This window comes from Rhamphochromis longiceps, linkage group LG3, assembly GCF_057381845.1.
Source record: "Rhamphochromis longiceps isolate RC_006_pf linkage group LG3, R_longiceps_female_GT1.1, whole genome shotgun sequence".
In the NCBI taxonomy this organism is placed as follows: domain Eukaryota; kingdom Metazoa; phylum Chordata; class Actinopteri; order Cichliformes; family Cichlidae; genus Rhamphochromis; species Rhamphochromis longiceps.
Genome location: NC_140559.1, coordinates 32,752,603 through 32,767,916, shown reverse-complemented (window position 1 = coordinate 32,767,916; position 15,314 = coordinate 32,752,603). Strand labels below are relative to the sequence as shown.

The 15,314-nt window shown below is 43.1% G+C and overlaps 1 protein-coding gene across 2 annotated transcripts in view; it reads left to right on the top strand.

Annotated features, from left to right (window-relative positions):
- LOC146674178 (uncharacterized) overlaps nt 1-14,960 on the top strand; it is a 48,299-nt gene extending 33,339 nt beyond the window's left edge. For both annotated transcript variants that reach the window (XM_085394665.1, XM_085394657.1), the window contains 5 exons: nt 901-1,011; nt 6,172-6,459; nt 14,225-14,341; nt 14,428-14,549; nt 14,638-14,960. In XM_085394665.1, the coding sequence (XP_085250791.1) occupies nt 901-1,011; nt 6,172-6,459; nt 14,225-14,341; nt 14,428-14,549; nt 14,638-14,712 (713 nt within the window). In that variant the 3' untranslated portion in view covers nt 14,713-14,960. The remainder of the gene's footprint in view (nt 1-900; nt 1,012-6,171; nt 6,460-14,224; nt 14,342-14,427; nt 14,550-14,637) is intronic.
- Nucleotides 14,961-15,314: the final 354 nt, after the last annotated feature.

Here is a 15,314-nt window from a genome sequence, read left to right as displayed (position 1 = left end):
TGCCTGCATAAGTGACAGTTTGTTGCAGGACGTGCGTCTGATGTTCCAGAGATAAGCAAGAGCAAGAAGATCTACAGGAAGCACCTGGCGTGGAGACGGAGACAATGTTCTTTTCAAATGAGTCAAAAGTCATTAACAGAACATTTGTGGTTCCGAAACTTATGCATGTGTTGTATCTGCTTGACGCAAGAGGGGGCGTAATAATACCCTGATGATATAATACAACGCCTTGTGTATTGTTAGGAGGAGATCTATGCTGATTGTGTGACAGTGTTCATCTTCCCACGCGTGTGTTCATTAAAATCATTGTTTGACCTAACCCTCCTGGACCAGTGTTGTGTTGTACCCCTCCTCAATATCTGAAACAGTAACACTGTACACATGTTTCTTTGTTTGTGTGTTTTGTTTTTTCCTTTTCTTTCTCTGTTTTTTCATACCTGCATGAAGGAAAACTACTTGAAGTGATGGCGGTCATCCAGACAACTGTACATATGAGTCTTAGAACAAAGGAAGCCATCAAATATTGTACATTTTATTTTATGCATAACTTCAATAAACACTTAAATAAAAAAGCAAAAAAAGTGTACATGTCAAACTGCAGTGTTAAGTGAGGCGCTTGAAAAATTTGGGTGTGCCTAACTAAGGTAGTCATCTACCTTGCTAAGAATTGTCTCATTCAACTAGTTCAACTTCAAGAAAAGCATTTAGATTAAACTTAAACCTATATCATCCCTTAGGAGAAACAGGAAACTTTATGCTTGACAGAAATATTGTTTTATTTAAATGGAGATTTTCCCACATCGCCCTCTTAGAAGACAGCATTTAACTTGGGTATATTTCAACACAAAATGAAAGTTTTTACTGTCAATACTGCCTGTGACCTCTGATTTCTTGTTTTAGAGGAGAGTTTCAATTTTGTGATGGTGGACGAGGTGGGAGAGACTGTGGAGAAGGAGGCGGTAATTGCCAGGACAAGAGGTCGACCCAGGAAGAGAACCAAGCAGACCCCGGGTCAGTGTTGGGAAGGTTACTTTTAAAATGTATTCTGTTAAGTTACTCAGTGTGAGTAACGTATTCTGAATACTTTGGATTACTTAGTATACTGTCATTGCTTTTCACAACTACATGAATGTAGCAATCACATCCTGCAAATTCCTGTTTGTTCTTGGCTTGTAAGCCCAAATCTGACTGAATAGACAATATATTTACTGTAGGGGAGAAAAGACTTACAGTGGGGCAAAAAAGTATTTAGTCAGCAACTGATTGTGCAAGTTCCCCCACCTAAAATGATGACAGAGGTCAGTAATTTGCACCAGAGGTACACTTCAACTGTGAGAGACAGAATGTGAAAAAAATCCATGTATTCACATGGTAGGATTTGTAAAGAATTTATTTGTAAATTAGGGTGGAAAATAAGTATTTGGCCACCTCAAACATGGAAAATCTCTGGCTCTCACAGACCTGTAACGTCTTCTGTAAGACGCTTTTCTGTCCCCCACTCGTTACCTGTATGAATGGCACCTGTTTGAACTCATCATCTGTATAAAAGACACCTGTCCACAGCCTCAAACAGTCAGACTCCAAACTCCGCCATGGCCAAGACCAAAGAGCTTTCGAAGGACACCAGGAAAAGTATTGTAGACCTGCACCAGACTGGGAAGAGTGAATCTACAATAGGCAAGCAGCTTGGTGTGAAAAAATCAACTGTGGGAGCAATCATCAGAAAATGGAAGACATACAAGACCACTGATAATCTCCCTCGATCTGGGGCTCCACGCAAGATCTCATCCCGTGGGGTCAAAATGATCATGAGAACGGTGAGCAAAGATCCCAGAACCACACGGGGGGACCTGGTGAATGACCTGCAGAGAGCTGGGACCAAAGTAACAAAGGTCACCATCAGTAACACACTACAACGGCAGGGAATCAAATCCCGCAGTGCCAGACGTGTTCCGCTGCTGAAGCCAGTGCATGTCCAGGCCCGTCTAAAGTTTGCCAGAGAGCACATGGATGATACAGCAGAGGATTGGGAGAATGTCATGTGGTCAGATGAAACCAAAGTAGAACTTTTTGGTATAAACTCAACTCGTCGTGTTTGGAGGACGAAGAATACTGAGTTGCATCCCAAGAACACCATACCTACTGTGAAGCATGGGGGTGGAAACATCATGCTATGGGGCTGTTGTTCTGCCAAGGGGACAGGACGACTGATCCGTGTTAAGGACAGAATGAATGGGGCCATGTATCGTGAGATTTTGAGCCAAAACCTCCTTCCATCAGTGAGAACTTTGAAGATGAAACGAGGCTGGGTCTTCCAACATGACAATGATCCAAAACACACCGCCCGGGCAACAAAGGAGTGGCTCCGTAAGAAGCATTTGAAAGTCCCGGAGTGGCCTAGCCAGTCTCCAGACCTCAACCCCATAGAAAATCTGTGGCGGGAGTTGAAAGTCCGTGTTGCTCGGCGACAGCCCCAAAACATCACTGCTCTCGAGAAGATCTGCATGGAGGAATGGGCCAAAATACCAGCTACTGTGTGTGCAAACCTGGTAAAGACCTATAGTAAACGTTTGACCTCTGTTATTGCCAACAAAGGTTATGTTACAAAGTATTGAGTTAGAGCTGGGCGATATATCGAGTTTTTAAAAAATATCGATATATTTTTATACGAGATATAAGATGTGACAATATCCTTTATATTGATATAGTCTGTTACGTTATAATTATACTTGTGGAGCCGCAAGTTTGCGTCTCTTTCCTCCACTTTCGTCTTTACAAAGTTACTCGGCCTCGCCTCTCCTTCACTGAACACAACTCCCCTCCTCCCCCATCGCTTCACCTGCAGGAAGCGACAAGATCAACACGGCAAATCTCCGTTAACGAGTTACTGCGCGCATCGACCCGTGCGTGGGGCTGGACGCCGTCAACGTGTTAGCTAGCTAACCACGCTAACGAGCTAACCACGCTAACGAGCTAACCACGCTAATGCCATGCAGCCCAGAGGTGCTGCACGGACTAAAATCCTTTCATTTTCTCAAAAGTTGACAGCGCGCCTTATGTATGAATTCTGGTTGTGCTTGATGGCCGCGAACTGATTTTATGCTGAACACGGTGCTCAGCAATCTGTCAAAAAATGTTTTAGTACGACTTTGGTAAGCTACGGAGCTGCACCGCTTGATGGATTGTCGGAGCATTATGGCTGAGCCTCGCGGAGTGATACGTACGTGCTTCAACGTAATATTACCTTACTGTGTTTAGGGACCATAAATAGCACCTGTTAAGAGACGTGGTTGCACAATTGTGAGCTTTTTGTTATGCACAAAAACAACATTGTTTTCTTTTATTTATGGAGCATTATTATTTAATAAATGCTCATAATTTATTTTTGAGTAAATTTTATGTACATCTGCTCTATGTTAATAAAAGTGCCTGTGTGACATCTGGGACACAGCTTTGTCTAAGAACTCTCTTTTTGTTCTTACTTTATGGCTTTAAAAAATATATTGAGATATATATCTTATATCGCCATCCAGCTAAAAAATATCGAGATATGAATTTTGGGTCATATTGCCCAGCCCTATATTGAGTTGTATTTTTGTTATTGACCAAATACTTATTTTCCACCCTGATTTATGAATAAATTCTTTACAAATCCTACCATGTGAATTCATGGATTTTCTTTTTCACATTCTGTCTCTCACAGTTGAAGTGTACCTCTGGTGCAAATTACTGACCTCTGTCATCATTTTAGGTGGGGGAACTTGTACAATCGGTGGCTGACTAAATACTTTTTTGCCCCACTGTATGTTAACATAAGATAAGATGTTTGCTCGGTGGCGAGTAGCCTTCCGTAATAGTAATAAGTCACGTAGATACTGAAGTGGCACATAACCCAGGAAGCTACCACAACTAAAGCAAGGTAGTTGCAGCAGGCTAACGTTAGTTTTTTAAAAAGAACTTCCAGATGTTTCTTTAGGTTGGAGCCTTTAGACCAGGAGTGTCAAACTCAATTGCACAGGAGACCAAACATCAAGGCACACTTTAGGTCGCGGGCCAAACAAGATAAACATTTATTGAACACTAAAACAATGTTTTTTAAACATGAATATGAATTAAAAACAGACAGGAATATTATTCCAGATTAAATAAACTTAAAAAAAAACAAAACTTTAATTTTAAATAATTTGCTCTCCATAAAAACATATCCTGTCAAAATTCTGCAATTTAGAAATATGAACATGCTGCCAAAACCCCAGAAAAAAATAAATGAAAGCATTCACAAGGTTGGAGCCGCATGTAGACGGAGCTGGGGCGTTGCTTCAGGAATGGAACTAATAACCCGAGGGCCATTCAGTGTCGTAATTTTCCATGCTGTACAGTGCAGCGAGGAATGCCCAGACCTCTACATTGGAGAGACCAAACAGCCACTTCACAAGCGCATGGCACAACATAGAAGAGCCACCTCCACAGGACAAGACTCAGCAGTCCATCTGCATCTTAAGGATAAAGGACACTCTTTCGAGGATGCCAATGTTCACATTTTGGACAGAGAGGACAAATGGTTTGAAAGAGGAGTGAAAGAAGCCATCTATGTCCACTGTGAGCGACCATCTTTGAACAGAGGCGGGGGTTTACGACACCAACTCTCTGCCATCTATAATCCAGTTTTGAGATCCCTTCCCAGACGCCTTAACGCCCACTCACATCCTGGGCCATCTGATCTCAGGAATTCACATGATAAGGTGGGGCCAGGTTTCACAATGAACTCACCCGAAACTCTGGCTGATTGGGGCCCACACCCAGTTTCACACCTTGGCTCAGGCGATTAGAGGATCATCAGGGGGTCCTTTTGTCCCTCTGTGGGGGGTTACTCCCACTAGGTTTATATCTGGGACTCTCCACCATTTGACCTTAGAACTGAAGAAGCTTCTCGGATGAGAGGTGAAACGTCTCTTAACTTAAAGAAGTCCAGACGCTTTTCTTTGCAAGTCACTTGAAATGCCTTCACCGCATCATACATGCCATGTCCATGAACTGACAGGTTTCCTTGCTGAGCTCAAAACCTCTATTGAGAACTTTTCCCCAACTCAGTCAGCAGACCTCTGTATGATGAGGAATGTCGGCAAACTCTGAATCTATTTCCCACATAAAAGACTGAAACTGACGGTGATTTAAACTTTTAGCTCAGATAAAATTTACGGTTTGTGTTACGGTGATCATTACATGCTCCATTTTTGGGACTTTACCACACAGCCTTTCCTGGTGTGTGATATGCTGTCAACTCACCGGTACATTTCTCCTCCTGCATCAGCATCCTGCTGATTAGTCTGCTTTTTTCACCGCACAACACCAGCGCTCCATCTGTTGTAAGTCCAACAAGTTTGTCCCAGAGCAGTTTCATGTCGGTTACACTTTGACATACGTTTCTGCTCAGGCTCACATTTGCCAAAATCTGCGTTTTGTCTGGACACAAGATGTTGCACACCTTCATCATGAAGCTCTTCAGAGTGCAAGGCTGATGTGGCTTTCTCCTCTGATGCAATAAAACTTGCTTTCACAACAGCTTCACTTTGTGATTTTGCTCTGGTGAAAAAAGTCTGCTGAAATGTCAGATTCTTCTTTAGCTCTTCTACTTTCTGTAGTTTCTGCTCAGCATTTAGGTTTTTCAGCTTATCCTGACGTTTTGTCTCGTAGTGCCGTCTTAAATTAAATTCCTTAATTACAGCCACATTAGCTCCACTAATAAGACACACGGGTTTACCAGCATGTCTGTAAACATATATTCAGTCTCCCGCTGCCGGCGCTGAAAGGCTCTGCTTTCAGAATCAACTTTCCATCTCTTGTGCTGTCTCCAGGTCGTGTAACTGACGCACATACACAGGACACTTACATTAGACCCTCTCATTGTGTGTTTTGTTTGGGTTTCCAGCAATGTACCAAAAGTAGAGAGGGCCTAACATATGAAACAGAAAAATACGGCAGTTTAATCCATTTATTTCAATAAATTATCACCTATTTAAGGAGTAACTATAATGGAATACAGTTACTCATATTTTGTATTTTAAATGCATAACATCCGTACATATATTCTCCAGTGGCTGGCATCTGGGATAAAGTCGTGTCAGAGCTCTGAGACATGAAGCTTAATTAATGTTTTTTTTCCTCCCACAGTGAGAAAATCTGCTAGAGGGAAACCAGAGAGCACAAAAGAGACGGAAGAGGAGGAAACAACAGAACCACTGCCTCCAGCTTCTGTTAATCCCACTTTATCACAGGACCGAGACTCATCTGCGCCACCAGGTGACGGCCAGGCGGAGAGCCAGAGGACCGAAGAGGAAGCAGAGACCCAGCCTGATGCTGCACCTGCCTCTGCTGGACAGCAGCCAGAGTCTAAGTGTCCTGATAAGGAGACAGAGCAGGGAGAGGAGAAGGATGGATGGAGCACGGTTGGCATTAAAGGTACAAAGAGCTGCTTTAAATCAACAAACTGCATCACTCTGACAGCGAAAACACAGTAAACTGAATATTAAAAGAAAAATTGTATAGCCTGCTTCTGTTAGCCTACTAATAGCTTTGAGATGCATTTCCACTACCTTGTGGTGGTGGTAATATGTTTTGTGGTTGGTGCTAAGGGCCCCAGTGTGTGCCAAGAATATATCCCACACCATCATCCGCCTGAAATTTTGATACAAAGCAGGATGGATCCAAGCTTTCTGACCCTGCCTGTTAACTTGTTATTTTCTGTTTTATCGCGAGAGTTCTGTTGCCCGCGAGAGGGTTGTTGTTGTTGTGAGTGAAAAATGGCGGAACGAATAAAGCGCTGTGGATGAGAGTACGACGTCGTGTCTTTTCAGTTAACATTGGTAGCAGAGGATGGTTTCCAATTACAAAGTACCACCAAAGCTTGATGAAGCCAGGCCATACGAATGCTGGAAGAATGAAGTCAATATCTGGAGACGAGTTACGGAGCTGGATAAAAAGAAACAGGCACTCGCGGTGGCGCTGGGGCTCGAGGGAAGAGCCAGAGAAATGGCCATGGAGATACCCGTGGAAGATTTGGACAAAGATGACGGTATGGAAATACTGCTTGCAAAACTTGACGCGGTGTTTCAGAGAGAAGAGAAAGACCGCGCTTATGAAGCCTACTCGTGTTTTGACTCCATTGCAAAGAACCACAGCGTGTCCATGGCAGACTACATTATAGACTTTGAACAGCGTTATAACCGGATGAAAAAGTACAACATGACGCTGCCTGACGCTGTGCTAGCATTTAAGCTTCTAGATACAGCTAGTCTTGATGAGAAAAGTCGACAGCTTGCACTGACAGCGTGCACGGACTTAACGTTTGCGTCTATGAAGTCTGCACTGAAACGGATTTTCGGAGGGAAAGTAACCGGAGTTTTCAGCGGAATTCAACTGAACCAAGAAGCAGTTTTCTTTACGGAACAAAAAGGTCCCAAATACAAACGAAACAACGGTACTTCGTCGCGGAGTGGACAGCGACAACCACTACAAGGTACCAACCCACTTGACAAGTTTGGCAAGCGAACAAGATGTGCTATTTGTCAGAGCACTTACATATGTTATATACATATATATATATATATATATATATATATATATATATATATATATATATATATATATATATATATGAAAGCCCAACAAGAAGAGGGCTTTCAGAGGGGGCAACAAAGAGGAGGTGAGGAAGATCCAGGTGTTACTAAAGGACAAGATCAGAGAGGCTAAGGACAATTACAGGAGGAAGCTGGAGTGGAAACTCCAGCAGAACAGCATGAGAGAGGTGTGGAGGGGCATGAAGACCATCACTGGATTCAGGCCAACCAACAGCAGGGGAGCTGAGGGAGGTGAGAATAGAGCCGACGAGTTGAATCTGTTTTTCAATAGATTCGACACCACAGTGTCTGCTCCCACCCCCACAACCTCACCTGCAGTCAGCCTGGAATCCAGAGCCACACCACTGTGCCAGCCTCTCTCTTCACATGTTGCCTCCTGTGAGATTCCTGACACCCCTCCCCCACCCATCACCTTCACTCAATACCAGGTTGAGATGCAAATGAGGAGACTTCACTCAGGCAAGTCTGCTGGACCAGACGGAGTGAGTCCCCTTGTCCTCAAGACCTGTGCCCCCCAGCTGTGTGGAGTCTTTCATAAACTGTTTATGCTGAGTCTGAGTCTGCAGAGGGTCCCGGTGATGTGGAAGACATCATGCCTCGTCCCTGTACCAAAGACGCCTCGTCCCAGTGGCCCCCAGGATTACAGGCCCGTGGCACTGACCTCCCACATCATGAAGACCCTGGAAAGGCTCATCCTGGACCAGCTGCGACCCATAGTAAGACCACATCTGGATCCCCTTCAGTTCGCTTATCAGCCTCGTCTCGGAACAGAGGACGCCATCATCTACCTGCTCAATCGTGTCTACACCCATCTGGACCAGCCGGCGAGCACTGTGAGGGTCATGTTTTTTGACTTTTCCAGTGCTTTCAACACCATCAGGCCGACCCTCCTGGGTGATAAGTTAGCAGCGATGCAGGTGGATGCTTCTCTGGTGTCCTGGATTGTTGATTACCTGACAGGAAGACCACAATATGTACGTCTCCCACAGTGTGTGTCTGACAAGGTGATTAGCAACACAGGGGCACCACAGGGGACTGTCCTCTCCCCCTTCCTCTTCACCCTCTACACCACAGACTTCAGCCACTGCACAGAGACCTGCCATCTTCAGAAGTTTTCTGATGACTCTGCGGTGGTTGGATGCATCAGCAGGGATGATGAGACAGAGTACCGGGCTGTGGTCGACTCCTTTGTCACGTGGTGTGAGCAGAATCATCTGCAGCTCAACGTGGCAAAGACCAAGGAACTGATCGTGGACTTCAGGAAGACCAGGAAACACTTGACCCCTGTTTCAATCCAGGGGGTCAGTGTTGACATTGTGGAGGACTATAAATACCTTGGAGTACACATTGACAATAAACTGGACTGGGCTAAAAACACCACAGCACTTTACAGGAAGGGCCAGAGTCGTCTCTATTTTTTGAGGCGACTGAGGTCCTTCAACATCTGCCAGAAAATGCTGAGGATTTTCTATGAGTCTGTTGTGGCCAGTGCGATCCTCTATGCTGTTGCATGCTGGGGGAGCAGGCTGAGGGTCGCAGATGCCAACAGACTTAATAAACTGATCCGTAAGGCCAGCAATGTTGTGGGGATGGAGCTGGACTCCCTCAAGGTGGTGTCGGAGAGGCGGATGCTGTCCAAGATAAAGACAATGTTGGATAACACCTCCCACCCACTCCATGACATGTTGGTCAGTCACAGGAGCTCGTTCAGTGAGAGACTGAGATTACCGAAAAGCACCACTGAACGACACAGGAAATCATTCCTGCCTGTGGCCATCTCCCTGTACAACGCATCCACTTAACACAGTGTTTGCTGCTACAACTACACATGTTTCTTTTCCAAATATTTATTTATAAGTGACTTATGTATGTATGTATGTATGTATATATATGTATATATTGTACTATTCTTAGTTAGCGTATTGTCTGTCTTGTCTTAATGTTGGTTTAAAATGGAGCACTGTAACAAAAAATAATTTCCCCCAGGGATCAATAAAGTATTCTGATTCTGATTCTGATACCACTGGGCGAAAGACTGTCCTCATCGTAATGGTGACCAAGTAAAGCTAACTGAAGATGGGAAAGTGGAGGAGTGTAACATTACTTTGTACACTAAAGCCTCAATGACAGACTCTGAAATCTTCCTGACTGAGGCATTGGGGTCAGCCATTATTGATACTGCATGTACACGTACAGTTTGTGGTCAGAAGTGGCTAGATAGTTACATGCGTGACCTCAGCCAAGGCCAAGTAAACAAGCTGTTGCAATCAGAAACCCCCAGCTCCAGACCATTTCGCTTTGGGGATGGTATTGTAGTGTATTCCAGCAGAAAAGTGAAACTTCCAGTCAAAATTGGACAAACAAAATGTGACATTGAAAGTGAAGTAGTTCCTGTTGACATTCCACTACTACTGAGCAAAACGTCTCTCAAGAAAGCAGGGACTGTTCTAGACATGGAGAATGACAGTGTTGTCATGTTCAAGCAGCCTGTTCCCCTAGAGCTCACTAGTTCGGGACACTATTGCGTGGACATTAGAGATGAAAATACTACAGAAAACTGCAATGAAAATGAAGTTCTCATGGTAACTGCTGAAATGTCTACAAAAGAGAAACAGAAAGTCCTTGTGAAACTTCATAAGCAGTTTGGTCATGCATCTGCAGAGAGGTTATTGAGGCTCATCCAAAGCTCTGGCAATACAGATAAACAATGTGCAGTTATTCTACAAGAGATAGTTCGTGACTGTGACATTTGTCAGAAATATTGCAAAACCAAGCCGAGACCTGCTGTTGGTCTACCCCTGGCTTCTGAGTATAATGAGACAGTAGCGATGGATCTACATGAGCTGGAGCCCAATGTGTGGTACCTTCACATCATCGACCACTTCACACGCTTCAGTGCTGGCAGCATCGTAAAGACAAAGAAAGCTGCAGAGATTGTCAACTCCTTCATTCACACCTGGATAAGCATTCACGGTGCCCCCAGACGGCTCTACACAGACAACGGCGGAGAGTTCAACAACACAGACATCCGGGACATGGCTGAAAACTTCAACATTGAGGTAAAAACAACGGCGGGGTATAGTCCCTGGAGCAACGGACTACTGGAGAGACATAACATGACACTTACAGAAATCCTCCTGAAGGTAAAAAAGGAACGAGGATGTGACTGGCACACTGCGCTAGACTGGGCCCTTATGGCCAAAAACAGTATGCTTAATGTACATGGTTATAGTCCACATCAACTTGTGTTTGGCCAAAACCCCAACCTTCCTTCTGTGTTGATGGATAAGCCACCTGCCTTAGAGGGCACAACTGTAAGTGCAAGAGTAGCTGAACATATCTCAGCATTACATGCTTCCAGGAAAGCATTTACTGAGGCAGAGTGTTCAGAAAGGATCAGGAGAGCACTACGCAAACAACTTAGGCCTACAGATGACAAATATGAGGCAGGAGATAAAGTATACTACAAACGAGTCGACTGTACAGAGTGGAAGGGTCCAGGTGTAGTTATTGGGCAGGATGGAACTGTTGTATTTGTAAGACATGGGGGGACTCTTGTAAGAGTACACCAGTCAAGATTGACTAAAGTGGATTCACAGACTGGAGATAAACAAAAACCACACAGTACTACTGATGATGACAACAAAGACGCAGTTGAAAATGATGACACTGACACACCCGATGGTGAACAGAGTATTAGTGAGGAAGAAGACATCACTATTGACAGAGAAACTAACACTACAGAAAACATGTCTGTCACACACACTACAGAAAACATGTCTGTCACACAAACTGCAAATGAGCCCTCTACACCCACTGATCATGTCTCTGCTAATGTAAAGTTAAGATCAGGACAGCTGATTGCTTTTACCAACAGAGACAACGGTGTTCAACACACAGCCAGAGTGCTAGGTAGAGCGGGAAAAGCAAAAGGGCAATACAAAAACTGGTACAATGTGCAATATCTTGAGCATGATGGTAGTGAAGGTGAAAAGAAAGCTGTAGACATGTCACTTGTTGATGGTCTTTGCACTGAAGCTGAAAACAGAGATGCAGATGTACTCATAACAAAAGATATTTCCTTTGATTCTGCTAAGCAGCAGGAGATTGAGAGCTGGCAAAGTAATGGTGTGTTTGATGAAGTGAAAGACCTGGGTCAAAAATGTGTGTCTACTAGATGGGTCTGTACACTCAAAGAAACTACTAATGGTGTTGTCCCAAAGGCTCGACTTGTGGCACGGGGGTTTGAAGAGGTAAATACTAAAGAACTACAGAAAGACTCTCCAACATGTGCGTCTGAGTCCCTCAGACTGGTGCTAGCTGTGATATGTCAAAACAAGTGGAGAGTAAATTCAATGGACATTAAATCTGCCTTCTTGCAGGGAATGGAACTGTCAAGAGACGTCCATCTTCGTCCCCCACCTGAAGCTGGCAAGGACAATGTTCTATGGAAACTGAAAAAGTGTGTTTATGGACTTGCAGATGCTTCACTTTATTGGTACAATAAGGTCAAAGACATTATGCTCAAAACTGGTGGTAAAATATCACAGGTTGATCCTGCAGTGTTCTATTGGCAGAATGAACAATCTGAGGTTACAGGAGTGCTTGCATGTCATGTTGATGATTTCCTTTGGGCTGGTTCAAGTCACTTTGCAACTCATATCATTCCTGTACTGAAATCTACCTTCCTTGTGGGCCGTGAAGAACATGACAGTTTTTCTTATGTTGGTATGGACATTTGTACAGTTAATGATGTAATAGAGGTGCATCAACAACTTTACATTGACAACCTACAACCGGTTCAGCTACAAGCAGCACGGGCTGTACAGAGGGAGGCTCCCTTAAGTGAAACAGAACGTGAGCAACTCAGGTCAAAAATAGGACAGATTTTGTGGGTTGCCAAACAAACAAGGCCTGATGTTATGTTTGACACATGTAGCCTTGGATCTAATATCAAAGATGCAACTGTACAGTCTATTCATGAAGTGAACAAAGTTATCCATAAACTTAAGGCAGAGAAAGTGACTCTTAAGTTTCAGCACTTGGGTAACAGTGAGGATCTGGCATTGATTGTTTTCAGTGATGCTTCATTTGGCAACCTTCCTGATGGCGGTACTCAAGGAGGGGCATTAATCGTCCTTATGGGTAAAGGAGGAAAGTTTTGTCCTCTCTTCTGACAGTCTAAAAAAATCAGGCGCGTGGTCAGAAGTACACTGGCAGGAGAAACTCTTGCCATGTCAGATGGAATAGACAGTGCGCTCTTCCTGGCAACACTTTTTTCTGAGCTTACAACTGGTAACACTGGTCTGAACGCTCTTCCTTTGATCTGTGTGACTGATAATCATTCCTTGTTTGATGCACTCAAGTCTACTAAGCAGGTTACAGAGAAGAGACTGAGGCTAGAAATGAGCAGCATTAAAGAGCTCATACAAGCCAAGAAAATCAGACAGGTTTGTTGGTCTGATTCAAAATCTCAACTTGCTGATTGTCTGACGAAAAAGGGAGTTTCACCTTTAACCCTTCTAAAGGCGCTAGATGAAGGACTCTGGATACTGTAATCCTTTATTTACAAAGTTGTCTTTGCATTCAAATGTACCATTGTTTATTGTGTGCAATGATAGTATGCTTCAAGTAAAGCAAAGCACTTTTGAAATGTTTTTTTGTTTATATAAATATATACATATATGTATACAAATGTTTACAGGGGTGTGTATACAAATGTTTACTGGGGTGTGTTTATACTTTTATTTTATTTTTTTTTTAAGAAAGAGGGAGATTGTTAACTTGTTATTTTCTGTTTTATCGCGAGAGTTCTGTTGCCCACGAGAGGGTTGTTGTTGTTGTGAGTGAAAAATGGCGGAACGAATAAAGCGCTGTGGATGAGAGTACGACATCGTGTCTTTTCAGTTAACACTGCCATCCTAATGTCACAGCAGAAATTGAGACTTTTTTTTTCTTTTACAGCGTTGCTGATCCTGTGTGAATTGGTCCCTCAGTTTTACGTTCTTAGCTTAGAGAAGTGGAACCCAGTGTGGTCTTCTGCTGTTGCAGCTCATCTGCTTCAATGTTGGATGTGCTGTGTGTTCAGAGATACTCCTCTGCATACCTTGGTTGTAATAAGTGTTTATTTGAGTTATTACATTCTCATCTGAACTCAAAAATGCATTTTCTTCCAGTGAACTGCTGCTCATTTTGTCTTTCAGACGATTTTGTGTAAACCCTAGAGATGCTTCTTTGGGAAAATCCCATCAGTGAAATGCTAAGATTAGCAAACATGCCACATTTAAGTCCACGAAATTACTTTTCTTCTTCATTCTGATGCTCAGTTTGAATTTCAGCAGGTCATCTGACCATGTCTACATACCTAGATCACTGAGTTGCTGCCATGTGATTGGCCGATTAGAGATTTACATTAATGAGCAGTCAAACAAGTGTACCTAATAAAGTGGCTGACAAACATTTCACCATTTCAAATAAATCAAAAATCATTTGTTTAATTACTTAAGTTATATTTTAATATTTTACAAACCCGGTGGCTCCTGCAGCAGATTTGTTGATGATTAATGTGTCGCTCTTTCCATTTTCAGTTGTGGGCAAACGCAGGAGGGAGCTTGTTGGACCTGAGGCAAAGCGATCTCGCTCTCAGTCTCCGTGTGTTGTAGCAGACTTCAGACTGCCTCAGTTCAACCCCAATAGCCCCCTCGGTGAGACACACACATAAACACACACGCAGGCGATTCAAATGCTGTGTTAACACTTGTCTAATTTTCCTGTTTCTACTCCTCTGCAGGTCAGGAGTTTGTGATCCCAAAATCAGGATTTTTCTGTAACATCTGCTCTGTTTTCTACCTGAATGAGAAGACCGCCAAGGAACTCCACTGCTGCAGCCAGAAACACTACAACAACCTGCAGGTACGCATGCGCACACACCATTCAGTACACAAAATCACACTCTTGGCCTAACAATGTTTGGTTTCTCACTTTTCTGTTTTTTTTGTAGAAATATTATGAGAAACGTCGACAAAGAGCTTCAACAACGTCATCTCAGATGTCTCAAGGCTCCGTTTCTGACTGATGGACCTGATCTACTGATTATTTTAACACATCACTGTGGAGAACAAGCCAATGTTTTTGATCCTACTAGTTCAGAAACTAAACTAATCACCGTGTGGTACCTTTTGTTGTAAATGATATGTCTTCATTCATAAATTGTTTTGTTTTTGTTTGTACAGGCTGGTGAAGAGCACAGTTTTAAAATGTTGTTATTATTTTATCTTTTATGTGAAAATGTTATTGAAAAATTAATAAATTTACTTAACAGGTCATCAGGAGGTACCTGACAGGTGTTAATAGTTTATTAAATCTTTTTTTTTTTTTGGTCATTTACATCTTTGGCTTCAGTTTCTTTAGAAGAAAAGGGTCCATCAACCTGAGTGTGTCTCACACTTTCCAGACTCACTGGCTCAAGTTTGAAGCTGAACAAACCACCAAATTCGGTCAGAAGCTGTGAGGTTCAAAATGAGAAAGCTGAACTCTTGATAAGAGAGGTTTAAGGCTTAAGAGAATTTTAAGTGTCTGTGTCGTTGTTTTCACTCTTTAACCCAGCATTTTAACATTGAGACAGTAATATTATACATACCACATTTCATTACATGGCAAATCAGTGTGCTTAACGGA